Raw genomic sequence first — 26,309 nt, 5'->3', positions numbered from 1 at the left:
GGGGCGGGGGACGCGCGAGCGCGCGCGGAGGGGCGGGTACGCGCCGTCCCGGGAAGGAGCCGGGAGCGACCCGGGCTACTCTTGTTAAAGGGGCAACGCTCCTGGCCTGTGGGGCCCAGCGAGCGGGAACGTGGGGACCGAGCTGCGGACGCAGAAGGGCGAGCAGACGCCGCAACCCAGGAGGGTTGCAGACGCCTGAGGAACAGGGAAACGTCGGGGGCTGACCCGCGGGGGCACCCAGGCCCCGGCCCAGTTCCCGTCGCCGCCGTTGGAGGCGCGTCCAGGGGGCGGAGCCTCCTGCCGAGGCCCGCCCAGAAGGTGGCTCCGCTCAGGCCCCGCCCTCAGACGAGCACCGCCCGCCGGCTCCTCCCGCGGCTCGAATCGCAGTCTCTCTCCTCCCCGCCCCGCCGAGTTCTAGAATTCGCCGCGCAGCTGCTTCAGGTGCTGGGGCCAAGTGCGGCCGGCCGTGGCGCGGCCACTCGGGCGCTCTGTCCCCGCCTGGCCCTCAAGTTCGGCCGCCCTGGACGCCGCCTGAGGCCCAAACAACCCCTTCAGGCCCGGGTGCCGCCTAAGGCCGGAGCTGCCCTCTCAGACCTGGGGCGCCCCTCAGGCCCCAGCCTGCCCTTCAGCCTGGGCCCACCACCTCAGGGCCCCTCTCGAGGGAAGCAGCCCCCAGTCGTGCCCTCGGGCGGGGCTGCCCGGAAGGTCCGGCCACGCCCGGTCCACCTGTCGAGGGTCCCCGTCGCCCTTTCAGGCGCAGGCCGCGCCCTCCGGCCCGGCGCTTCCCTCCAGCGGGGCTCCCGGCAGCCCCTCAGCCCCAGCCGGACCCTCGGGTCCTCATCCACCCTCGCAGGCCCAGGCCGTGGCTACCCCGAAGTCAACTGTGGAGGATCCTTCCTGGCTTCCTTCAGCTCCATCCTGCCCTTGGATCTAGGTCACCCGCTTGGACCCAACTATCTGAGGCCCGAATGCCCCGCAGCTCCCGCTGCTCCCTCGCGTTCTGCTGACCCCCCTCCGAGTCAGGACATCCCCTTTAGACCCCACTTTAGGCCCTTTCAGCCCAACTCCAACTAGCCCCGTCTGCCGCTTCCGCACGGTATACTTCTCTCCGCTTTTGACCTCACCTGCTTTCTCAGCCCATCCCTAGTTCCCTTGGATAAATACTAGTTCACCTCTACAGTTCCAGCTGGCTGCTTCTGTCCTTCGGGAGCCTATGTGCACTCTCTCCTAACTTATCTAGTATTCTTTTTTTTTTTTTTTTTTTTTGAGACGTTGTCTTGCTCTGTTGCCCAGGCTGACCTCGGCTCACAGCAACCTCCGCCTCCTGGGTTCAAGCGATTCTCCTCCCTTAGCCTCCCGAATAGCTGGGATTACAGATGCCTGCCACCACACCCGGCTAATTTTTGTATTTTTAGTAGAGACTGGGTTTCGCTGTGTTGGCCAGGCTGGTCTCGAACTCCTGACCTCAAGTGATCCGCCCACCTCAGCCTCCCAAAGTGCTGGGATTACAGTCTTGAGCCACCGCGCCCGGCTTTTTTTTTTTTTCTTCTTAGAGACAGGGTCTCACTCTGACGCCTAGGCTGGAGTGCAGTGCAGTGGTGCGATCTTACCTCACTGCAGCCTTGACCTCCCGGGCTCAGATGACACTCCCACCTCAGCCTTCCGGGTACAAGCGCAGACCACCACACCTGGCTAAACTTTTTCGTATTTTGGTAAAGAGGGGGTTTCGCCATGTTGCCCAGGCTGATCTCAAACTCCTGGGCTCGAGCAGTCCACCCACTTCTGCCTCCCAAATTGCTGGGATTACAGGCGTGAGCCAGTGTGCCCAGCCTTAACTGCCCTTTCTCCCCACCCCAACTGGCCTTCAGGTCATCTTTGGCTGTCCCTATATGCAACTGACCTCCCTGCTCACCTTCCTATCCACAGGCATTCCCAACTGCCCCCTCCTTCCCTGTCACCAGTTGACCATTATGTCCACACTTAACTTTTTTTAATTTCTTTTTTTATTTTGTTAGAGACAGAGTTTCACTCTTGTTGCACAGACTGGAGTGCAATGGCGCGATCTCAACTCACCGCAACCTCTGCCTCCCTGGTTCAAGCAATTCTCCTGCCTCAGCCTCCTGAGTAGCTGGGATTACAGGCATGTGCCACCATGCCCGGCTAATTTTTGTATTTTTTAGTAGAGACAGGGTTTCTCCATGTTGGTCAGACTGGTCTCGAACTCCCGACCTCAGGTGATCCACCCGCCTCAGCCTCCCAAAGTGCTGGGATTACAGGCGTGAGCCACTACACCCAGCCAACTTTTTTTTTTTAAATAGAGATGACGTCTCTCTGTGTTGCCCAGGCTGGTCTCCAACTCCTGAGCTCAGGCAATTCTCTTGCCCCAGCCCCGCAAAGTGCTGGGATTACAGGTGTGAGCCACCGCACCCGGCCCACACAATTAACTTTCACTAACCACTCACAGTTGATTCATTGAGAACCCTCAATTCTGTCACTTCTCTTACCCCCAAATGCCTCCACCCCACCCAGTCTCCACTGTCATCATTTTTCAATTTCATTGTCCCATATTGCCAGTTGTCGCTTAACTGCCATCTGTAAATTTCACTTATTCTGCATATTTAGCTTCAGAAGATTTGCTTTCTCCTTTATCTTTTTACCACATCCACTTTTCCTGTGCTCACTGTCTTCAACCTAAATGTTCAATTAATAGTCCAGCACTACAAATACCTTTTTTTTTTTTTTGAGACAGAGTCTTGCTCTGTTGCCAGTCTGGAGTGCAGTGGTGCAATTTCAGCTCACTGCAACTTCCTACTCCCTGGTTCAAGTGATTCTTCTGCCTTAGCCTCCGGAGTAGCTGGGATTACAGGCATGCGCCACCATGCCCAGCTAATTTTGTATTTTTAGTAGAGACGGGGTTTCTCCATGTTGGTCAGACTGGTCTCGAACTCCCAACCTCAGGTGATCTGCCTGCCTCGGCCTCCCAAAGGGCTGGGATTACAGGCATAAGCCACCGCGCCCAGCTGCTACAAATACCTTTTAAGTTCTCTCTTTTTTCAGCATCCATACCTTCTTTTTCCAATCTCTAGATCTGCTACTGGCCTCATCCCTACAGACATTATATGAATGAATGCCTTTTTTTTTTTTTTTTTTTTTTTTGAGACAGAGTCTTGCTCTGTCCCCCAGGCTGGAGTGCAGTGGCACGATCTCGGTTCACTGCAACCTCCGCCTCCCAGGTTCAAGCGATTCTTCTCCCTCAGCTTTCTGGGTAGCTGGGACTATAGGCGCGCGCCACCACACCCGACTAATGTTTGTATTTTTAGCAGAGATGGGGTTTCACTATATTGGCCAGGCTGGTCTTGAACTCCTGACCTCATGATCCACCCGCCTTGGCCTCCAAAAGTGCTGGGATTACAGGCGTGAGCCACCACATCCAGCCCGAATGAATGACTTCTTTTCCATTATCCTCCCAGCACCAAAAAGGAGACTAACTACCCAGCCCAGTCCAGTCATGCAGGTGCAGGATGATGGAGTCAACCTCATCCCCTTTGCCAAGTGAGTCCTCCCACTGGGTGGGGAGCATGGGGATGGGGTGGAGGGGATATTGCATGCCTGGGTCCTTCCCTAAGAGGATTAGGAAATAAAGAACGGGAAATGCAATGCCTGGTCTCGGGATTGATGATTCATTAATTTATTCAACAAATAGTTTGAACACTACAATGTTCCAGGGACTGTATTAGGCACTGGGGATTCAGCAACTAGCAGGATAGGGGTCCTGCTCTTGTAGAGCTTACATTCTAGAGAGGGGAACACAGAATGTGCAAACAAATACAATTTCAGCTAATGATGGGTACTATTTAAAACATAAAACAGTGGGCCAGGTGTGGTGGCTCACTCCTGTAATCCCAGCATTTTGGGAGGCCGAGGCAGGCGGATCACCTGAGATCAGGAGTTCGAGACCAGCCTGGCCAACATGACAAAACCCCATCTCTACTAGAAATACAAAAATTAGCCAGGCACGGTGGTGCTCGCCTGTAATCCCAGCTACTTGGGAGGCTGAGGCATGAGAATTGCTTGAACCCAGGAGGCAGGGGTTGCAGTGAGCCAAGATTGTGCCACTGCACTCCAGCCTGGGCGACAGAACAAGACTCCATCTCAAAAAAAAAAAAAAAAAAAAAAAAGGCCAGGCACAGTGGCTCACGCCTGTAATCCCAGCACTTTGGGAGGCCGAGGTGGGTGGATCACGAGGTCAGGAGATCAAGACCATCCTGGCTAACAAAGTGAAACTCGTGTCTACTAAAAATACAAAAAAATTAGCTGGGCGTGGTGGCGGGCGCCTGTAGTCCCAGCTACTCGGGAGGCTGAGGCAGGAAAATGGCATGAACCCAGGAGGTGGACCTTGCAGTGAGCCGAGATCACACCACTGCACTCCAGCCTGAGTGACAAAGCGAGACTCCGTCTCAAAAAAAAAGGCCGGGCCCAATGGCTCATGCCGTAATCTCAGCACTTTGGAAGGCTGAGGCGGGCAGATCACCTGAGGTTGGGAGTTTGAGACCAGCCTGACCAACATGGAGAAACCCCATCTCTACTAAAAACACAAAATTAGCCAAGTGTGGTGGCGCATGCCTGTAATCCCAGCTACTCGGGAGGCTGGGGCAGGAGAATCGCTTGAACCCAGGAGGCAGAGGTTGTGGTGAGCTGAGACCGAGCCATTGCACTCCAGCCCAGGCAACAAGAGTGAAACTCCGTCTCAAAAAACAAAAAAACAAGGTCAGGCGTGGTGGCTCACACCTGTAATCCGAGCACTTTGGGAGGCCAAGGCGGGCGGATTACCTTAGGTCAGGGGTTCAAGACCAGCCTGGCCAACATGGTGAAACCTCGTCTCTACTAAAAATACAAAAATTAGCCGAGTGTGGTGGCGGGTGCCTATAATCCCTGCTACTCAGGAGGCTGAGGCAGGAGAATCACTTGAACATGGGAGGCAGAGGGTGCAGTGAGCCGAGACTGTGCCATTGCACTCCAGCCTGGGCGACAAGAGCGAAACACCATCTCAAAAAACAAAAACAAAACACTATGCTAAGTGTGGTGGCTCATGCTTATAACCCCAGGACTTTGGGAGGCCAAGGTGGGAGGATTGCTTGAGCCCAAGAGTTTGAGTCTGCAGTGAGCTATGATTACAGCACTGCACCCCAGCCTGGGCAACAAAGCAAGTCCCTGTCTCTAAAAAGAAAGAAGGGAGGGAGGGAGGGAAAGAAGGAGAGAAAGAAAGAGAATGGAAGAAAGAAAAGGAAAAGAGGGGAGGGGAGGGGAAGGGAGGAGAGGGGAGGAGAGGAAGAAGAAAGAAAAAATAAATAAAACAAGTATAGGCCGGGTGCGGTGGCTCACACCTGTAATTACAGCACTTTGGGAGGCCAAGGTGGGAGGAATGCTTGAGCTCAGGAATTGGAGACCAACCTGGGCAACATAGTGAGACCTCATCTCTGATAAACATTTAAAAGAATTAGCCAGGGATGGTGGCACACGCCTGTAGTCCCAGCACTCAGGAGGCTGAGGCAGGAGGATTGCTTGAGCCCAGGAGTTTGAGGCTGCAGTGAGCTATAATTGGGTCACTGCACTCCAGCCTGGGTGACAGAGTGAGACTGTCTCAAAAAAGAAGAAGAAAAAAACGGTTTGGATTTTATTCAGTGGAAAAGTTTTAAGGCAGAGAGTGACATGACCAGCCTTTTCTCCTTCAACTTTTTTTATTATGGAAAATTTCAAACAAACACAGTAGAGAAAATAGTATCATGAACCCCATGTACCCTTTTCAGTCAGCTTCAATAATTATCATTGTATGGATAATCTTTTCATCTCTATACCTATCTAGCCCCCTATTTCTCAAATTCTTTTGAAGTACATCTCAAACCTTATATTATTTCGTATGATCATCTCTCACAGTTCTGTGCAGAATATATTGTTCGGGGATGGGAATGGAAGCAAAAAAGGGGGGAAGAGACCATTGCAACAGTCCAGGAAGGGGAAGATGACCTGAAATATATGGTGGTAGGAGTGGGAATGATAAGGAGTGGTCAAATTCAGGTACACAGTATTTTAGATGTAAAACCGACAGGAACTGCTGATGGATTAGATGTGGGAGGTGAGGGAAAGTGAGACATACCATGTTTTTGGTCTTAGCAACTGGGCATTTGAGTGCTTTTCATTGAGGAGGAAGGTTGGGGAGGAGATGTTGAGTGGAGCCCAGAGAGGAACCAGGGCTGGATATATAGATTTGGGAGTCATCAGCTTATTGACAGCATGGTACTGGGTGAGATCACCTAAGAAGAGATGAAGACAGAGAAGATAAAGGGCCCCAGGCCTAAGCCCTAACATACTCCATTTCTTAGAGATCAGGAGGGCAATCATCATTCAGCCTGTGGGGTTTGGAAGTGACGAGCACTGTTCTCAAACAGCTCTGCACACTCCTATTTACAAGGATATTAGTCCTTTTGAGATGGGGAGACAAATGAGGTAAACAGAGGTTCTCTCCCCTGGATCCTTGCATTGACCTAAGTGAATCCTATCTGTCATATAACCTGAGTAGCCAAGGCCTTCCTCTTTAACAACTCTGCTTGCTAAATATTACCTTCTCTAACTATGAGGTATAAAGCAAGCTTGTCCAACCTGCGGCCTAGGATGGCTTTGAAGCAGTCCAACACAAATTCATAAACTTTCTTAAAACGTTATGAGATTAGGCCGGGCACAAGGGCTCACACCTGTAATCCCAGCACTTTGGGAGGCCGAGGCGGGTGGATCACCTGAGGTCAGGAGTTCAAGACCAGCCTGGCTAACATGGCAAAACCCCGTCTCTACTAAAAATACAAAATTGGCCGGGCGTGGTAGTGGGTGCCTGTAATCCCAGCTACTCGGGAGGCTGAGGCAGGAGAATCACTTGAACCCGGGAGGTGGAGGTTGCAATGAGCCGAGATCGCGCCATTGCACTCCAGCCTGGGTGACAAGAGTGAAATGGTCTCAATAAATACATAAATAAAATAAAATATTATGAGATTTTTTGCAATTTTTTTTTTGAGACGGAGTTTCTCTCTTGTCACCCAGGCTGGAGTGCAATGGCATGATCTCGGCTCACTGCAACCTCCTCCCAGGTTCAAGCGATTCTCCTGCCTCAGCCTCCCGAGTAGCTGGGATTACAGGTGCCTGCCACCACGCCTGGCTAATTTTTTGTAATTTTAGTAGAGACGGGGTTTCAACATGTTGGCCAGGCTGGTCTTGGACTCCAGACCTCAGGTGATCCACCCACATCAGCCTCCCAAAGTGCTGGGATTACAGGCATGAGCCACCACGCCCGGCCAGTGTTAGTGTACTTTATGTGTGGCCCAAGACAATTTTTCTTCTTCCAATGTGGCCCAGGAAGCCAAAAGATTGGACATCCCCGATATAGAGCTTAAACTCCGTGAGATCTGAGGGTCAAACTATAGCCAATCTCTACCCTGAACCCAGCTTCAATTTCCTTTCAAAGCAGAGGCCTTACCACCTTTTTCAGCTAAAGTGGTTAAGAGAGGACATGGCCCGAGGGAACCCGGGCAGCTTTATAGTCCCATGGAAAGATGGCCCCTGAATCCTTGGGATGAGTAGACTGCTGTAAGGGAAGAGCCAGACCCGAGCCTACCTTGTCCTCACCTCAGGTGTTCCAGGGTGGTCAGCCGATCTCCACCCCCAAGGTTGCCTTCCCAGAGCCTCAGACCCATGCCCCAGCGTTATGGAGATGTCTTCTGGAAGAACCTTAATCAAAGGCCCAGGTGAGTAGAGGAGAAAATGGAAACTAACTGGATGTGGTCTTAACTGGATTAAACTACCATAAACCCATATAGCAATAGGCCCTAGTCTGGGGTTAATTTCCCACTGGCTGGTGGACATTGTAGCTCCTAATGACAGAAAGGAGGTTGGGAGAGATTATTAAAGAAGCAATATGGATGGACATGTCCCCTCTGCACTTATAGCCCCCTTTTTGTTCTTCACAGCCCCACTTGGCTGGAGGAGCAGCACATTCCACCCACGCTGGTAAGACAGACCCTCTGCCGTTCAGCATTTCTCTGTTAAAATTGCACCCACTGCTATCCTGTCCCAAGCTCTCCTTATTACCGCTTCCCTCTGTTATTCCCCAACCAGTGCACTGACCAGGCCTTCCTTTCTATGAATCAGTCATCATGTTTTCGAGATCACAGGGGTCTTCCCAAGACCCCAGACTCCCTACCTAGTTCAATCCAAGCTCCCTTGAGAGAGCCAGTTCTTTTTTCTAGCTCTTTTTCCCCATTCTCTGGCACAGAGAGCCACTGGTTGCTCCCAGCTTGGTCTGTATCCTCCTGAGCAGCTCCCACCCCCTGAAATGCTTTGGAGAAGAAAGAAGAGGAGGCCATGTTTGGAAGGAATGCAGCAGCAGGGCCTTGGGGGAGTCCCCGCCCGGGTGAGGGCTGTCACTTACCACCTGGAGGACCTAAGAAGGCGTCAGAGCATCATCAACGAGTAAGGAAGGGAGACATCTGGGTTCTGGGAGTCATGCAGGATTTGGGGGCAGAACAGTTTGAGCTAAGGAAGGGGTTGACAGCTTTGAGGGGAGGTTTGAGGGGAGCTTTGAGGGGAGGTTGCTTGGAAGGAAGCTGTGGGCTTTGGTGTGATTGAAACAGATTTCTGTAATATGGAAAGAAGGAGGGAACTGCAGTAAGGAGGATGAGCCACATGAGCTGGAAGGAGTGGAAAGTAGATCACTGAAGACAGGAAAGCAAACCATAGAACTGGAGGACAGTGGGGAGGTTGGGGTCACCTCTGGGTTCCTAGACAATATGCTTCAGTCTGAGGGGAGCAGAAAATTGGGAGTGGAGGGTTAAAGGTCAAATGACAACTCCCTGGAGTCCCAGCAGGAAGTATTTCAGAACAGAAAGGTGAAGAATGGAGAGACAGGAAGCCTGGCCTCCAGGCACTTCTCTCCTCAGCCTAAAGTCTCCACAGACTGAAGAAGGCCCAGTGGGGCAGCTCTGGGGCTGCATCTGAGCCAGTGGTGCTTGGCGAAGAGGGCTGTGGATTCCCCAGCACCAATGAATACCCTGATCTGGAAGAGGAGAGAGCAACCTATCCACAGGAAGAGAACCGTTTTCTCACTCCTGGCAGGGCCCAGGTATTGTTGGAGTGGAACTGGGTGGAGTGAGGGAGTGATGTGGGTCTCTGGTCTTGCATGGAGATGCAGAAGCTGAGAGCCAGGCTGGAGAGCTGGATTTGAGAGAAACAAAAATAACGTAGGTGAGAACCAGAGACTTCGAGGTACCTAAGCTTGGGTACTAGGAAATCTGGAAAGAAGACCTACTTTTCCATTTTCTTTTTCAATTTCTCTCATCTTGACAGCTGCTTTGGTCTCCCTGGAGTCCCCTGGATCAGGAGGAGGCTTGTGCCTCCAGGCAGCTGCACTCTCTGGCCTCGTTCAGCACTGTCACAGCCAGAAGGAACCCCCTTCACAATCCCTGGGGGATGGAGTTGGCAGCGTCTGAAGAGTAAGGAGAAACCACCGATGCTGAGAGGCTGGTGGTGCCCCAGGGACCCAAGACTAGTTCCTTCACTAGAGTCACCCTCATTGCTGACATGAAGGCGTTTCCCCTTCCTTCGTCTCTCCAACTGCCTTTCCCATCCTCTGAACTAGGCATTAACAGCCCCCCTGGGCTCCCATCTCAACCCACCGCTCTCACAGGAGCACCCCAAGTCCTGTTTTCCTCCAGGCCCCGCTCCTGGCCTTGTATTCTCTCTGCTCTGTTATTAAAAAGCAAGCAAGTGGAGCCCGAGTTGTCTTTCTTCTTGGGATGCAGCGATGGAGAGGCCAATGGGGAAGGAGGGCTCCTTTCGCTTTCTCGAGGACCCAGCTACAATGAAGTCGGGCTGGGTCCCCAGACAAGGAGTCTTGTCCGAGGCGAGAAGGGTCCTGCTCCCAGTCCAGCGTTCCTCGCCCGGCCCCTCGGGTTCCAGCACTGGTGGGCTGCCCCCGCCCCGTTCTCTCGAACTGGGAGTCAAGTCGGCCGAGCTTCCGCCTCCAGGACCCTGGAATCCTGCCCCTCAGTGCTGCTGCCCTTTTGGGGACTTCCCAGCAGTCTGTCCCTCGGCCTGGCTCAGAGCCCTAGAAGCCGAGTCCCTCTGCCCAGCGCCCCACCCAGAACTCCACGTGTGCTGACCCCAGGTTCCCTTCCTGACCCTCATCCCCTTAATTGGGAGGCCCCGCCCCGTGCGCAGTGACGTTAGACGCCGCTGTCAGCCGGCGCTGGGGGGGGTCGGTGTGGGGTAGAATGGCCGCTGCCGCCGTCACCCGCGGGACCCCGGGAGGTAAGAGCCAGGGCCTCTCGCCCGCCTCTCCGCCCCCGCGCCAGGGGGCGCAGCTCCTCCAGGTCCCGACGCGGAGCGCCGCGCCGGGGACCACCGTCCCTCTTCCCGGTTCGCCCTCACCTCCCGCTTCCGTCCTCCTCCCCCGCGCCAGGGGGCGCCGCTCACCGCAGGGCCCCACGGCGGACCAGCGCGTGCCGGGGACTGTCGCGGAGACCCCCGCACCCGGCACCTGCACTGTCCCTCGCCCACCGCGTGCCCGCGGACTCTGCTCCCGGCTTCTCCAGAACATCCCTCTATGCGGGCGGGACCCTCCCACCTCGGAGGTTCTCCTGGGACCACCACTCCGCCGGGGGGCTGCCCAGAGTGCCAAGCGTCCGATCCGGCGCCGCCCAAGTGCAGCCCAAGGACCCGCTCCCGCTCCGCACCCTGGCAGGCTGCCTAGCCGGGACTGCGCACCTGCGCCCTGGGGCGGAGTCCTTACCCCAACCCCAGCTTCACTGCACATAGCCGAGCCCGACGGGCCTCCTCCCATCTCCATCCTGGACACCTGGCGGAGCCCGTGCTGACAGCCTCCTCCAGCTCCCATCTGTTCCTCGAGGAGGGCGGGGGGCTCAGGCTGGAGCCAGAGCGGTAGATGGGGTAGGCTAGGCCTGGAGGCCAGGGGAGGCAGAGGCGTTTGGGGAGAGGGAGCTACGTAGAGAGGGCTGTCAGCCCGAGGGTGGGTTGTCCTGAGGGTGGGAATCTAGGTGTCTGGCCCAGATTCTATCAGGTCCTAACCAACCTGGAGGAGAGAATAGGTTAGGTTCAGTTATCAGATCTGCCCTTCCCCTTGGAAAAATCAAACAGAGAAGGAACTCAGGGCGTGTCTTCTAAAGGCCTAGCTTCTACCGGAGGTAGAATCTCCTGCCCTGCCCCCAGGATCCAGGCTCTCTTGCCAAACCATCCTCCAAGGATCGGATGGCCTGAGTCCCAACCCCCAGGACCTGACCCAACCATAGCCCCAGTCTGTGCAAAAGCTCAAGCTTTAGGGCCTCTGAGGCCCAAGCCCTGCCAGTCTTCTCCCCCCTCCCCCACCCCAACCCATTTCTTCCTGCTCACTCTTCCTGTCCAGTCTCCTCACTCATATTGGCTCCGGGCACCATGTGTGGTTCTCTCTTCTACTGTCACATCACAGTCAGCCCCTCCCTCCCTTTCCTCATCCTTCCCAGATACTATGACCCAGTTCTATACCCACTCCCTACCTCATACTTCTCATCCTGGATTAATGTGGGGGCTTCTGCCATGACCTTGTTCTCTCCCTTCCCAGCACAGACTCCCCCTCCCCCCGGCCCCTCAGGCCGGGGGTGACCTTGCCCCCTGGAGCCCTCACCATGAATACCAAGGACACCACCGAGGTTGCTGGTAAGTTCACAAACCAGTTTCCCAATGTGGCCACAGCCTTTCGTTCTCCCCACGCTTTAGTGGCCCTCTAATTCTTGGATTCTCTGTTCTCCTTAGTGAGGTTTCAGTTTTCCCCAGTGCTCTGTATTGCCTTCAGCCCTTTCCCCTTGTACTATCACAGGGATGCCCCAGGGTAGCACACTAAACCCTCCCTTCTAATTCCCTTTAGAAAACAGCCACCACCTGAAGATCTTTCTCCCCAAGAAGCTGCTGGAGTGTCTTCCTCGCTGCCCGCTGCTGCCTCCAGAGAGGCTACGGTGGAATACAAATGAGGTTTTCTAGGGAGGCTGGGGGTTGGGGCCCAGCAAGACCTAGTAGGCTGGAGGAGGGTGAGTGGGGGGTCTTTCCGTGTCTGTCAACACTCCTAAGTGCAGAGCACCATTCTAAGATCTTTGGGGATCATAGGAGAGGTATAAAAAACATGGATCTTGGCCGGGCATGGTGGCTCATGCCTGTAATCCCAGCACTTTGGGAGGCTGAGGCGGGTGGATCATCTGAGGTCAGGAGTTCAAGACCAGCCTGGCAAACATGGTGGAACCCCGTCTCTACTAAAAATACAAAAAGCAGCCAGGCGTGGTGATGTACGCCTGTAATCCCAGCTACTCAGGAGGCTGAGGCGGGAGAATTACTTGAGCCAGGGAGGCGGAGGCTGCAGTGAGCTGAGATCACGCCACTGCACTCCAGCCTGGGTGACAGAGTGAGACTCCGTCTCAAAAAAAAAAAAAAAGACATGGATCTTGAAGGAGCCCTCTTTTCTGTGGCATAGCCACCTGGGTAAAAACAAAAGCTACTGCCAGTAAAGTATTCCTTACATACTGGGCACCGTGCTAAACATTTGGCCTGCCTTGTCTCATTTAATCCTCTAATGGTTCTATAGAGCAAGCCCTGTTATTGCTCCTATGTTATTGATGAGGAAACTGATTTACCTCATAGTTTATCTAACTTACTCCAGGGCCTTTTTTTTTTTGAGACGGAGTCTCGCTCTTGTTGCCCAGGCTGGAGTGCAATGGCGCGATCTCGGCTCACTGCAACCCCCGCCTCCTGGATTCAAGTGATTCCCCTGCCTCAGCCTCCCAGGTAGCTGGGATTACAGGCATGTGCCTCCACGCCCGGCTAATTTTTGTATTTTTTTTTTTTTTTTTGAGATGGAGTCTCGCTCTGTCGCCCAGGCTGGAGTGCAGTGGCGCGATCTCGGCTCACTGCAAGCTCTGCCTCCCAGGTTCACGCCATTCTCCTGCCTCAGCCTCCGGAGTAGCTGGGACTACAGACACCCGCCACCATGCCTGGCTAATTTTTTTGTATTTTTAGTAGAGATGGGGTTTCACCATGTTAGCCAGATGGTCTCGATCTCCTGACCTCGTGATCTGCCCACCTCGGCCTCCCAAAGTGCTGGGATTACAGGCATGAGCCACCGCGCCTGGCTAATTTTGGTATTTTTTAGTAGAGACGGGGTTTCACCATGTTGGTCAGGCTGGTCTCAAACTCCTGACCTCAGGTGATTGTCCCGTCTCGGCCTTCCCAAGTGCTGGGATTACAGGTGTGAGCCACCAAGCCCAGCCTTTTTTTTTTGTTTTGAGATGGAGTCTCACTCTGTCACCCAGGTTGGAGTGCAATGGTGCAGTCTCCGCTCACTGCAACCTCTGCCTCCCAGGTTCAAGTGATTCTCCTGCCTCAGCCTCCTGAGTAGCTGGGACTACAGGCACGCTACCACACCTGGCTAATTTTTGTATTTTTAGTAGAGATGGGGTTTCACTATGTTGGCCAGGCTGGTCTCGAACTCTAGACCTAGTGATCCGCCCGTCTCGGCCTCCTACAGTGCTAGGATTACAGGCATGAGCCACCACGCCCGGCCGGAACCTTTGTTATTAACCACCACTGATACTGGCTCTTTCTGGAGGAGGCACAGTCCTTGTGTTACACATTTTCTGTATTCTGCATACTTACTGCCTTGTATGTAGTTGGTTGTTGATATTTATCAATTTGATGTCAGAAGAGGACTGTCAGTAAAAGGATGCGTGTATGTGTGTATGTGTGATTGTTGTAAGTGCTATAGAGCGTTTAGGAAGGTCCAGTGTGGTCAGCAGGGCTTCATGGAGCATCTGAAAAGGGGTTTGGTTTATAGAATGGCTATGATTTCCAGATATGGAGAGGTGTGCACATGGTACCTGCCTTATAGGGCACTAACATGCAGGAGGTAACTATTCAAAGCATGTTCAGGAAGGAATCAATGGATCCATCTGGCAGGAATTGTAGGAGCAATATGGGTAAATAGTGGGAACAGTGAAAGTTTGATCCCTTGTTGGGAAGAACCTTGGAGTCAGGCTAAAGAATCTGAAACTCCTGCCAGGCGCAGTGGCTCACGCCTGTAATCCCAGCACTTTGGGAGGCTGAGGTGGGTGGATCACGAGGTCAGGAGATCGAGACCATCCTAGCTAACACAGTGAAACCCCGTCTCTACTAAAAATACAAAAAATTAGCCGGGTGTGGTGGTGGGCGCCTGTAGTCCCAGCTACTCAGGAGGCTGAGGCAGGAGAATGGCATGAACCCAGGAGGAAGAGCTTGCGGTGAGCCGAGATGGCGCCACTGCACTCCAGCCTGGGTGACAGAGCGAGACTCTGTCTCAAAAAAAAAAATAAATAAATAAATAAATAATCTGAAATTCCTGGCAGTGTCAAACCACTGAAATTTTTTGAGTCAGGAAGGGGCACAGAGGCCAGGAGTGGTGGCTCATGCCTGTAATCCCAGCACTTTGAGAGGATGAGGTAGGCGGATCACCAGAGGTCAGGAGTTCGAGACCAGCATGGCCAACATGGTGAAACCCTGTTTCTACTAAAAATACAAAAATTAGCTGGGCATGGTGGCAAGTGCCTGTAATCCCAGCTACTCTGGAGGCTGAGGTAGGAGAATTGCTTGATCCTGGGGGGCGGAGGTTGCAGTGAGCTGAGATCATGCCATTCCACTCCAGCCTGGGTGACAGAGTAAGATTCTGCCTCAAAAGAAAAAAAAAAAGTCTGGGCACGGTGGCTCACGCCTGTAATCCCAGCACTTTGGGAGGCCAAGGCGGGTGGATCACCTGAGGTCAGGAGTTCGAGACCAGCCTTACCAACATGGTGAAACCCTGTCTCTACTAAAAAAAATACAAAATTACCCAGGCGTGGTGGTGCATGCCTGTAATCCCAGCTACCCGGGAGGCTGAGGCAGGAGAATTGCTTGAACCCGGGAGGCAGAGGTTGCGGTGAGCTGAGATCGCGCCATTGCACTCCAGCCTGGGCAACAAGAGTGAAACTCCATCTCAAAAGAAAAAAAAGGGGGCACAGGAATGAGATTTTTGGAGAGTAAAATAATTCACAAAAAAATATTAGACTTTTGTCTTAGGACAAAAGAAGGGTTCTTAGGAGGGCAGTGGGTCTTGCTGGGTCCAGATACCTAGAAGCATCCTCCACTAGCTGCCAGCACTCAGCAGAGAGTGAGACACTGACAGGATGACCAAGAGGCCAGGCTGAGACTCTCTGTGAAGGAGACGCCCAGCTGAGTGCCTCCTCTCCTACAGGAGATTGCATCCTACCTGATCACCTTTGAGAAGCATGATGAGTGGCTGTCTTGTGCCCCAAAGACAAGGTGAGAAAGTTTGAGAACATGGGGGAGTGGCAGGGGTCCTGGGTTCTGTTCACAGAACTCCAGGGCAACCCTTCCCTTCCCAGGCCTCAGAATGGCTCCATCATCCTCTACAATCGCAAGAAGGTGAAATATCGGAAGGATGGTTACCTCTGGAAGAAGCGGAAGGATGGGAAGACCACCCGAGAGGACCACATGAAGCTGAAGGTCCAGGGCATGGAGGTAAGAGAGTCAGACATTCAGCTCATCTTCCCGAGCCTGCCCTCCTCCACCCTTAGCTGGGCTCTAGCCCGACCTGGGCTTGGTGGCATTGTCCACCTCAGTCCCCTCCCAGTTACTCTTCCCTTCTCACTCACTTTGGGTCGGCTGACATTGCTTTGGCCACTCTCCACTTCCCATTTCCCTCCGTGACTCAACTATCCAGGCCGTAGGCCATGCCTCCCTTCCAGAACACTGATGCCCAGGCCCCTCATTGCTCTTGTGTTTCCCTCAGGGATCCCAGCAATGATGCTCTCAGCACAGGTTTCTCTTCCCCAAATCATTGCCCCTCATCTCAGATGCATTCTTGCTCTGCCCTCTGGTTTCTAGATAGTCCTGTATCTCAAATCTGGTCCTCACTATAAGGCCCCAGCCCCACTGCTCATCTATGACTCAGGGCTGCTGGGATTCAAAAGGGGTGGGGAATAGGTGGGGGCGAGGGTGGGGGAAGGGTTGAAGAGGAACTGGTGGAAAGATTGGGATTCCTGCAAAGGGACTGAACAGAGGAAGAGTTGGGGAGCAGACTAGCCCTCCCCCCACCCCAGCCTGTCTCCTGGCAGTGTCTCTATGGCTGCTACGTTCACTCTTCCATCGTCCCCACATTCCATCGGCGCTGCTACTGGCTGCTCCAGGTAAGGACGGAAGAGCCCAGGGAGCCACCCTCTTCCTGACTCTTTGAGGGACACGGGTCTGAAAGAAGGAAGTGAAAGGATGGCTGAGTTCTGAGTGAGGAAAGGAGCCTGGGAAGAAGAGAAAGGGGCTTGGGGATGGAGAGAGTCAGAAATTGGGGGCGAGGTTAGGAGGGTGCCCAGGAAGAAAGTGAGGATTAGGAAGCCGAGCCCCTGGACCTCAGGACCCCATGGCTCTGTGTGTCCCCTTATACTCTCAGAACCCTGACATCGTCCTTGTGCACTACCTGAACGTCCCAGCCCTGGAGGACTGTGGAAAGGGCTGCAGCCCCATCTTTTGTTCCATCAGCAGCGACCGTCGAGAGTGGCTGAAGTGGTCCCGGGAGGAGTTGTTGGGACAGCTGAAGCCCATGTGTAAGGCAGCAGGGTGGGGATAGAGCTCCAAGGGGAGAGTAGAAACAGGGCTCCCAGAGGGGCCATGGTTCTGGACCCAAAGCCTGAGGGCTGATCATCTCCCTCCAAGCTGGGAGGGTGCTAGGATTCCCGGTGTGTTCTCAGGTATTAGAATACGGAGAAAGGACTAAAGCAACATATCTGAGCAGTCTTGAGGCTGCTGGCCTCTGTTCACCTGGCCGGAAGTCTTGAAGCATGTCAGGTGCTTGGAGGAGCCATCAAGGTACTCTGGGGCCTGTTGCATGGGGATCCCACAGCACTTCCCCTAACTTCTCTAGTTCATGGCATCAAGTGGAGCTGCGGGAATGGAATAGAAGAGTTCTCTGTAGAACACCTGGTACAGCAGATTTTGGACACCCACCCAACCAAGGCTGCTCCCCGAACCCACGCCTGTCTCTGCAGTGGGGGGCTTGGTAAGTTACTCCCTGACCTTTTGGCTGTCTTCCCACCTAGCCACACTGCTCTTACGCAAGCCAGGAGGATATCCGTCTTGATGGGATTTGCATGCTGATTTGCAAGTCTTTTGCATGTCCCAGAAAGATGGGCCAGATGAACAGACGTTCCCATCTGGGTGCACACTGGCTCGGAATCAGCCTTGCACTCAGCTGTCATGGCAGCCTCTGCCCTTCCTGTCTTCTACCTTCAGCAATTCCTGTCCCCTCAGCACCACCAGTGACACCCAGCCTTAGCCTTCCTCCTAGTTGGCACCCCCTTGGTTCTGTTCTTTTGTCCTTTTCCTATGCCTTTAACTTTTGCTTTTAGCTACTCTCCCAAGCCCTCAGTTCTCTGGAGCGTTCCTCTGGTCCTGCTTGTTTTGAGGGGAAATGGAGAGGGGGAGGGGGAATAAAGGGTAGGGGTAGAGAACAGACATTTCTGATGCCTCCCAGTGGCTACAATCAGTATTACACCTCTGGTTTATAGGGACGTCCCAGGAAATACTTTCAAGGGCTTCAAGGTAGAGAAGGTGCGGAATGATCTGTCTTATCTCCTCCCCCTCCTACTCCTCTCCACTCCAGGTTCTGGGAGCCTTACCCACAAATGCAGCAGCACGAAACACCGCATCATCTCTCCCAAAGTGGAGCCCCGAGCTTTAACCCTGACCTCTATCCCCCACCCTCACCCCCCAGAGCCTCCTCCACTGATAGCCCCACTTCCCCCAGAGCTCCCCAAGGCACACACCTCCCCATCTTCTTCCTCTTCTTCCTCATCATCAGGTTTTGCAGAGCCCCTAGAAATCAGACCTAGCCCTCCCACTTCTCGAGGGGGTTCTTCAAGAGGAGGCACTGCTATCCTCCTCCTGACAGGACTGGAGCAGCGGGCTGGGGGCTTGACGCCCACCAGGCACTTGGCTCCCCAGGCTGATCCTAGGCCTTCCATGAGTTTGGCAGTGGTTGTAGGCACTGAGCCTTCTGCCCCACCAGCTCCTCCCAGTCCTGCCTTTGATCCTGATCGTTTTCTCAACAGCCCCCAGAGGGGCCAGACATATGGAGGGGGGCAGGGAGTAAGCCCAGACTTCCCCGAGGCAGAGGCTGCTCATACCCCCTGTTCTGCCCTAGAGCCTGCTGCTGCCCTGGAGCCCCAGGCAGCTGCTCGGGGTCCCCCACCACAGTCAGTAGCAGGTGGGAGAAGAGGAAACTGCTTCTTCATCCAAGATGATGACAGTGGGGAGGAGCTCAAGGGTCAGGGGGCTGCCCCACCCATACCTTCACCCCCTCCCTCACCCCCACCCTCACCTGCCCCCTTGGAGCCGTCAAGCAGGGTAGGAAGAGGAGAGGCCTTGTTTGGAGGACCTGTTGGGGCCAGTGAACTGGAGCCCTTCAGTCTTTCATCATTCCCAGACCTTATGGGAGAACTCATCAGTGACGAAGCTCCAAGCATCCCTGCTCCGACCCCCCAGCTGTCTCCTGCTCTTAGCACCATCACAGACTTCTCCCCAGAGTGGTCCTACCCAGAGGTGAGACTCAGGCTTACCTCCTCCCTTCTCCCTCCTATTTGTCTTCTGACTCCCCAAAACAAATTGTATTAACTCTTACCCCGTGGTCCGTGACCTAGTTTCCCTCAGTTTTCATGGCTTCTTAGGCTTCTTAGTCCTCTACCTAATCTCTCTCTCTCTTTTTTTTTTTTTTTTTTTTTTTTGAGACAGTTTCGCTCTTGTTGCCCAGGCTGGAGTGCAATGGCACAATCTTGGCTCACTGCAACCTCCACCTCCCGGGTTCAAACGATTCTCCTGCCTCAGCCTCCTGAGTAGCTGGGATTACAGGTGACCGCCACCACGCCTGGCTAATTTTTGTATTTTTAGTAGAGATGGGGTTTCACCATGTTGGCCAGGATGGTCTCAAACTTCTGACCTCAGGTGATTGCCTGCCTCGGCCTCCCAAAGTGCTGGGATTACAGGTGTGAGCCACCGTGCCCAGCCGCCAATCTCTTTTTTTATGTAGAGTGAAGCTGCTTTCCTGTTTCCAGAGTCCTCAGCAACTTAACCTTTTTTCTGTTCCTCTCCCTTCCATGTGTTAGCATGGTTTCTGGAGTCTCCTAGGACCTCATTCCCTTCCTGACTGTTTTCAGGGGTAGGGAATTGGGGCTGTGCAGCCTGGAGAAGAAAAGAAACATCAGGGATGTGATTGCAGACTTTGAGTAGCTGAAAGACTGTCTTCAGCAGTGGAGAAGTTCTGTTTTATGCTGCCTTTGAGAGGAAAAGGAGGAAGTAGAGTGGGGGTGAATTAGCCCAAGAACAGAACTTCCTTCTGGTGACAGCTCTGTGGTAGCTTTGGGGGAGGCCCTGAATTCCCAGCTACTGGCAGATTCAGGTAGAGACCAGGCAACCACTTGGCAGGAATGTTGGGGAGCGATAGACTCACTGACCTCACCCCACTGGGTCCTGTCTATCCCTGGACCCCCAGACTCTAGCACAGGACCTGCCATATAGTAGATACCCTGTAAGGGTCTGAATAAATGAATGAGTGAGGGGAGGAATGCCCAACTCCAGTCACATGGTCTCTGACTTCTGTCTGCAGGGTGGGGTCAAGGTGCTCATCACAGGTCCTTGGACCGAGGCCGCTGAGCATTACTCCTGTGTCTTTGATCACATCGCAGTGCCAGCCTCACTTGTCCAGCCTGGTGTCTTACGCTGCTACTGTCCCGGTATGAGGATTGGGAACCGCAGGGGGAGGGACTGACATGTGGGCAGTTGGGACAGATCAGGACCTCCAGGCTTCCAGAAAGCACTGGGAACAAATGGGTTGTTTTGAGAGCACAAGGACTTCATCCAGTCCTGAGGTTGAGCCCCAAGCTCTCCCAGCAGGCAGAAGAGCCCAGACTTAGGTGTCAGAAGATCGAGGTTCTGGTCCAAGAAGTCTACTCCTTAGCTAACCAGTGACCTCAGATGAGTCTGATCCTTCCTGAGGTCCTTGGCTTCCCCTCCTGTAAGGTTAGGCATTGACCAAAGGGATTTCTAATGTCTGTCCAGGCTTTCTGGCTTAGAGCCAGAGTCTCCAACTCCAACCCAGGGCGAATGAGAAAGAAGAAATGTGGGTCTCCTCTAACCAGTCTTGGGACTGAAGGACGTTGGCTTTTACAACTGTGCTGTCCAGTACGGTAGCCATTAGCCACATGTGCCTATTAATTAAAGTTAAAGAATACTTAAAATTCACTTCCCCAGTCTCACTGACCATGTTTCAAGTGTTCAGTAGCCACACATGGCTCGTGTTACCCTATTGGATAGTGACGATATAGAACATTCTTGTCACTGCAGAAATGTTCTATTGGACAGCACTGGTCTAGACTTCATTGCCAAGGTTCATCTCTGCCCTTTTGCCACCAGCTTTGCCCTTACCCTACACTCAAAAATCAGCCTTACTAGGGGACCTCAAGGACCACCAAAGTGACAGGTTGGCAGCTTTGCTGTCTACGAGTGTGTTCTCCCCCAGTCTCTACAGCAGCATCCAGCATGTGTGTAAGGAAAGGGGATGAGACCAGAGAATCTGGGGACTGGGAGAAAAAGTCTCAGCACCTGGTCTTAGGATCAGGGCCTGCTGGTTCCATGCTTATGGCCACTGGACACTGTTCATGAGCGGCTAGCTCCCCTTTCCTCCATCTCAGTAACAGGGTCATAACTTCCAGACTCTGATCCGGGGATCAAGAGGATTTTCCAACATCAAATTGTTCATAACTAGTCTCTTGACCCTCAGTTCCCAAACCTTCTTGCTGAATAACAAATATCTTCAACTACAGGGTCTAGAATCCAAGGGATCTCTGGCCCATAGTACGTATTAAGTTCTCAAACAAATGGACTCCCTTCCCAGTTAGTGCCAAGGCCACTGAAGCCAGGGGCCCCTTGGCCCACAGCAGGGCAGTAGGGGAAATAACTGTGGAATAATTGTCTGTGGCTGACACAGGTAGCCAGAGAAGGAGCCAGGGAAAGAGAGCCCTTCTCGCTGATCCTACCCTCTCCAGCCCATGAGGTAGGGCTGGTGTCTTTGCAGGTGGCAGGGCGGGAGGGGCCCCTTTCTGCTTCTGTGCTCTTTGAGTATCGAGCCCGCCGATTCCTGTCTCTGCCTAGTACTCAACTTGACTGGCTGTCACTGGACGGTGAGTACCCAGCCCTCTGAACCCAAGTATCCGGCCCACAGCCTTTAAGCATGACATGCTCCTAGACCACTCAGGGTTCAGGTGGCCATCACTGAGCCCCCACTTTACCATTCTTTTTTTTTTTCAATTCCTATTTCATTAGTGATTTCTAAATGTGGCAGCAAACTTCCCTCACCTCCTCTTCCCCATAAATCTTGGGGTCATTTTTATACCAGTTCTTGACCTGCCTTCTCTATCCCAAAGGGTGGAATCCAGACAAGGAAGGCTAAGAGGCAGGGCAGGGACAGGGTCTAGAGCAATATATAGGTGCTATGCACAAGTTTATATACTTATTTATTATTTATTTTTCTCTTCCTTTTTGAGACGGAGTCTTGCTCTGTCTCCCAGGCTGAACTGCAGTGGCGCGATCTCAGGTCACTGCAACCTCCACCTCCCGGGTTCAAGCAATCCTCCTGCCTCAGCCTCCCAAGTAGCTGGGATTACAGGTGCCTGCCACCAAGCCTGGCTAATTTTTTGTGATTTTAGTAGAGATGAGGTTTCACCATGTTGGCCAGGCTGGTCTCAAACTCCTGACCTCAAGCAATCCACCCCGCCTTGGTCTACCAAAGTGTTGGGATTACAGGCGTGAGCCACCACACCCGGCTGTACTTATATATTTAAATTTCTATTGTTTTTCCTCTTCTGATATAAAGACGTGTTCATTAACAGAAATTTGGAAATTACACAAAAGCACAAAATAGAAAATAAAAATTTCTGGCTGGGTGCGGTGGCTCGTGCTTCTAATCCCAGCACTTTGGGAGGCCAAGGCAGGTGGATCACCTGAGGTCAGGAGTTTGAGACCAGCCTGACAAATATGGTGAAACCCTGTCTCCACTAAAAATACAAAAATTAGCCAGGCGTGGTGGTGGGTGCCTGTAGTCCCAGCTACTCAGGAGGCTGAGACAGGAGAATTGCTTGAACCCGAGAGGCGGAGGTTGCAATGAGCCAAGATTGTGCCACTGCACTCCAGCCTGGGCGACAGAGCGAGACTCCATCTCAAAAAAAAAGAAAAAAATTTCCTATACTACTACTTCTCAGTGATATCCATTGCTAATAACATGGTGTACTAACACAAACATAGAGGCACACACATACATGTATGTATGTGTGTGTGTATTTATTTATTTAAATCTGAGATTGTTTTTGTTCCTGTTACTGGTTCTCTCTCTTGTGGCCTTGAACATTGTTTCTGTCTGCACCTGCTGCTTTCTGCTTTCTCAAGGTTAGCTTTTCTCTATCTCTTCCTCTTGGTGTCTTTGTTGTTGCCTCTTGGCTTCTCTCAGTTCTGCTGCCATCTGTGTTATCTTAGTCTCCCTCTGTCCTTACTTCTCTCTCTCCGGAGCTCTGGTCCTTAGTTTTGCCTCACTCTTGGAGCTGGACCCCACACAAAGCCTGAGTGTGTTGGGTTGCTTGTCTCTGACTTGAGTCTGCCTACCTTGGGATCTGGCCAGGTCTCTCAGTCCTGTTCTGTCTCTGTCCTGCCCTGTGACTGTTCATCACCTTATTTCTCTGTCCCTGTCTAATCTACATTTTACCATCTCTCCTATGAGTCTCTTCCATCCCTCTTCTTTCCATTTCTTCTTGAACCAATATCTTAACTTGCCTGTCTTTTATCGTCCTTTCTTACTGCTTGTTTGGCACTTTTCCCCCAGCCCCCCTTTGTCCTTTCTCTCTTCTCCTTCACTTTATCTTTTTTGCTCTCTCTCCTCCCTTTGTTTTCCTTGGGTTTCTGTTCATCATTCTCTGTCCTCCTATCACCTGTGTACCTTCATCCCCTTCTATCCTGGCATCTCAGAACATCTCCAACCTTCACCGTTTCTGTGTCTGTCTTCCTACAGCTCTGATCCCCTCCTGCCTCCCCTTCTTGTCCTTGTTTGATCTCAGGAGGGGACAGATATAGCTTGGGGGGATATGTGTGTACGTGCGTATTTGTATATGGGGGGGGAGGAGGAGGAGGAGAAATGGACATGGCTATATGGCTATCCATCTCTGTCACCTTCCGTCCCCCACCATCGTCTTTGTGGACAGCTGCGGGGGGCTGGGAGGAAGGGGAGGTACTTTTCAAATCACAGTCCCTGAGCTTTTTGGGGCAGTGGTTATTAAAAGGGAGGGACCCTGGAATCCTTCACCTTCACCATGGGGGACAAAGCTAGTGTCTGCTGCAAAAATTGACAGAACATTTTACCTAGGAAAAGGCTGGAGGGAAGAGTGTGCGGGTGGGATTTGGGACATCTGCAGGCTGGATGACCATTTGGGAATCCTACTACCTCTGTACCTTGAAGGAAACAGTTTTGGTTCCAGATCCGGGTTCTAGGTCAGTGGGTAGTATTAACAGCCCTAGTTTAAGGACTGAGTCCTGGTGGGCTTTATTTAGGTGAAGGGGTAAAGGAGCTGTTGTTTTGGGGAAGATAAAAGAATATGGTTCTGTGTCCTCGTCCCCAGATCTTGGGACAGGTCTACTTTTGGTGTTCAGGGCATCACCTAGACTGCCCACTCAGCCTCCCATACCCGTTCCCCCTCAGACAACCAGTTCCGGATGTCCATACTAGAGCGACTGGAGCAGATGGAGAAGCGGATGGCAGAGATCGCAGCAGCTGGGCAGGTGCCTTGCCAGGGTCCTGACGCTCCTGCAGTTCAGGTACTTCTGTGAGGAGGGAGGTGGTTTACGGTGGGGAGCAGGGGGAGGACACAGCTAAAGAAAACATCTAGTGCCCATGACTCTCCTCCCTCTCCTGTCCCCAGCCTCCTCAGCCTGTCTTCCCTCTCCCTGACGTCACCCTGTTCCCATCCCCACCTTGTGGCGAGAGTGGCTATTCTGGGCACCCTCTTGGCATGATGGGCTTCAGACTATTTCTGGTCTGAAGAAGGGTGGAGGTGAAGGAGAGGGCGGGGGAGGGGTCAGGAGTACTGGGGCTCAGATCTCTGTGGGTCCCAAGTTTCTGAAAGAAGAGGGCTAAGGCTCAGAGAAGGCTCTGGCTTCTGAGGGGGAGAAGCCATGTGTGAACATGGCACTAATCTGAGCTGATGGGAAGGCACATGGGCAAGATTGTGTGAGGTCTGGCTGCTGGAGGAAGTGGCTGTGGGAGCAAGAGACACGGGCCACAGAGGAACTTCAACTGATGGGATCCTAGAGTGGGACATGTGGGGAGGGGGCAAAATTAGAAGCTGGGAGGACAGATGTGAGGTGGCCAAGGCCATCTCAAGCCAGGGGAGTAGATACCTGGGTCTCTGCCTAAGAGTGTGTATATCGCAGGATGAAGGCCAGGGGCCTGGGTTCGAAGCACGGGTAGTGGTCTTGGTAGAAAGCATGATCCCACGCTCCACCTGGAAGGGTCCTGAACGTCTGGCCCATGGAAGCCCCTTCCGGGGCATGAGCCTTCTGCACCTGGCTGCTGCCCAGGGCTATGCCCGCCTCATCGAGACCCTGAGCCAGTGGCGGTGAGCAAGGGCAGCTGGGTGAGGGCTGGGCAGCCTCTGGGACAGAAGTGTCAGGGGACTGAAGAGGAATTGGAGGACCTGGGGCCCTACCAAGAGGGAGTTGGGGTCATTGTGGGAAGGGAGGGGGTTGGGAGAGGACTTATATTTTGGGGAACTTTCATATCCTGACTTACAACACTTTGACTTCTTGACCTCCTTAAACTAGTGTCCTTGACTGCCTCTTCCCACCGGCCCTGTACAGCTTGCCTCCTAGTGCCTTTACTTCTGATGTTCCTACTTTGCCCACTTTTTCCCTCATTGGGCTCTGCTGTCTCTCCCCCAAACCCTCCAGGAGTGTGGAGACTGGAAGCTTGGACTTAGAGCAGGAGGTTGACCCGCTCAACGTGGATCATTTCTCTTGCACCCCTCTGGTGAGGATGACGGATTCCTGAGCGCATATGGGGCAGGGAGCAATGGGAACCGCCCTTGAAAAGGAAGATCCTGAGGAATGCAGGGAGTGGGGTGGGCTGGGGTCTGAAGACCTGACTACCTGGAGGAAGAGCCCCTGGCCTCACCTCCACCTCCGTCTCCGCCTGTCCCGCCCCCTTCCTCAGATGTGGGCTTGTGCCCTGGGACACCTGGAAGCTGCCGTGCTCCTTTTCCGTTGGAACCGACAGGCACTGAGCATTCCCGACTCTCTGGGCCGTCTGCCATTGTCTGTGGCTCATTCCCGGGGTCATGTGCGCCTTGCCCGCTGCCTTGAGGAACTACAGAGACAGGAGCCTTCGGTGGAGCCCCCATTTGCCCTATCGCCACCCTCCTCCAGCCCAGACACTGGTGAGGGTGGCCCTAATCTTTTGGAGAGAGGGATGTAGGTAGGAGGATAGGCCAGGACAAAGCCAAAGGGTGTGGGAAACGAGTAAGAGAGGAGACAAACCACAGAGGCAGGGATGGGAGATAACAGAAGCAAGAACAGACGGGGACCGAGAACAGGATGGGGGAGGCAGGAGACTTGAGCAAGGGATGGCCGTGGCTCCGGCTGCCCTCACTCTCTCCCCTCCCCACACAGGTCTGAGCAGCGTCTCCTCGCCCTCGGAGCTGTCGGATGGCACCTTCTCCGTCACGTCAGCCTATTCTAGTGCCCCAGATGGCAGTCCCCCCCCTGCACCTCTGCCAGCCTCTGAGATGACTATGGAGGACATGGCCCCAGGCCAGCTTTCCTCTGGTGTCCCAGAAGCCCCCCTACTCCTCATGGACTATGAGGCTACCAACTCCAAGGGGCCCCTCTCCTCCCTTCCTGCCCTCCCACCAGCCTCAGATGATGGGGCTGCTCCAGAGGACGCTGACAGCCCACGGGCTGTGGATGTGATCCCGGTACTGCTTATATTGATGGAGTTATGGGGGCTAGAAGTGGAGTAGGAAGGGTGAGGCCGACTTCCATGAAGCAGAATCAAAGTCTGGCTTCAGTTTAGGAAGGGCCTATTTACTTCATTTTGGGACAGGCAAGGTAGCCCTTTGCTT

At 53.4% G+C, this 26,309-nt stretch overlaps 2 protein-coding genes across 12 annotated transcripts in view; both read left to right on the top strand.

Annotated features, from left to right (window-relative positions):
- The first annotated feature begins 14 nt into the window (after positions 1-14).
- On the top strand, positions 15-9,811 carry INCA1 (inhibitor of CDK, cyclin A1 interacting protein 1). Of its 4 annotated transcripts, none has more exons than XM_008962530.5 (7): positions 15-441; positions 3,471-3,552; positions 7,677-7,790; positions 8,013-8,052; positions 8,318-8,514; positions 8,998-9,163; positions 9,388-9,811. In XM_008962530.5, the coding sequence occupies exons 2-7, from the start codon at positions 3,509-3,511 to the stop codon at positions 9,535-9,537; spliced, it is 711 nt and encodes a 236-aa protein (XP_008960778.1). In that variant the 5' UTR covers positions 15-441; positions 3,471-3,508; the 3' UTR covers positions 9,538-9,811. The 4 variants fall into 4 exon arrangements, with proteins under 4 accessions (XP_008960778.1, XP_008960777.1, XP_057156307.1 ...); XM_008962529.6 differs by having other exon boundaries at positions 41-1,096; XM_057300324.2 differs by having other exon boundaries at positions 41-441; positions 2,016-3,552; positions 9,388-9,537.
- CAMTA2 (calmodulin binding transcription activator 2) overlaps positions 9,794-26,309 on the top strand; it is a 20,613-nt gene continuing 4,097 nt past the window's right edge. For 2 of the 8 annotated variants that reach the window (XM_055101860.2, XM_034941363.3), the window contains exons 1-16: positions 9,794-10,350; positions 11,657-11,751; positions 11,960-12,063; positions 15,341-15,408; positions 15,492-15,627; positions 16,224-16,295; positions 16,553-16,706; positions 17,024-17,158; positions 17,762-18,699; positions 19,760-19,886; positions 21,198-21,332; positions 23,894-24,009; positions 24,625-24,809; positions 25,141-25,219; positions 25,403-25,625; positions 25,858-26,162. In XM_055101860.2, the coding sequence (XP_054957835.1) occupies positions 11,721-11,751; positions 11,960-12,063; positions 15,341-15,408; positions 15,492-15,627; positions 16,224-16,295; positions 16,553-16,706; positions 17,024-17,158; positions 17,762-18,699; positions 19,760-19,886; positions 21,198-21,332; positions 23,894-24,009; positions 24,625-24,809; positions 25,141-25,219; positions 25,403-25,625; positions 25,858-26,162 (2,808 nt within the window). In that variant the 5' untranslated portion in view covers positions 9,794-10,350; positions 11,657-11,720. Of the gene's footprint in view, positions 10,351-11,656; positions 11,752-11,959; positions 12,064-15,340; positions 15,409-15,491; positions 15,628-16,156; positions 16,296-16,552; positions 16,707-17,023; positions 17,159-17,761; positions 18,700-19,759; positions 19,887-21,197; positions 21,333-23,893; positions 24,010-24,624; positions 24,810-25,140; positions 25,220-25,402; positions 25,626-25,857; positions 26,163-26,309 lie in introns of those variants that run through there. The other 6 variants (XM_055101859.2, XM_034941362.3, XM_055101864.2 and 3 more) reach the window with 4 other exon arrangements.

This window comes from Pan paniscus, chromosome 19 (assembly GCF_029289425.2).
Source record: "Pan paniscus chromosome 19, NHGRI_mPanPan1-v2.0_pri, whole genome shotgun sequence".
Taxonomy (NCBI): domain Eukaryota; kingdom Metazoa; phylum Chordata; class Mammalia; order Primates; family Hominidae; genus Pan; species Pan paniscus.
This window is presented reverse-complemented; position numbering and strand designations above follow the sequence as displayed.

Bases quoted from the DNA above. Each gene is read 5' to 3' on its own strand.
- INCA1 (XM_057300324.2), top strand. From the start codon at position 3,440: ATGAATGACTTCTTTTCCATTATCCTCCCAGCACCAAAAAGGAGACTA. The intron at 3,553-7,676 runs GTGAGTCCTCCC...TCCTCACCTCAG, and splicing joins AACCTCATCCCCTTTGCCAA to GTGTTCCAGGGTGGTCAGCC. The intron at 8,053-8,317 runs GTAAGACAGACC...TCTCTGGCACAG, and splicing joins AGCACATTCCACCCACGCTG to AGAGCCACTGGTTGCTCCCA.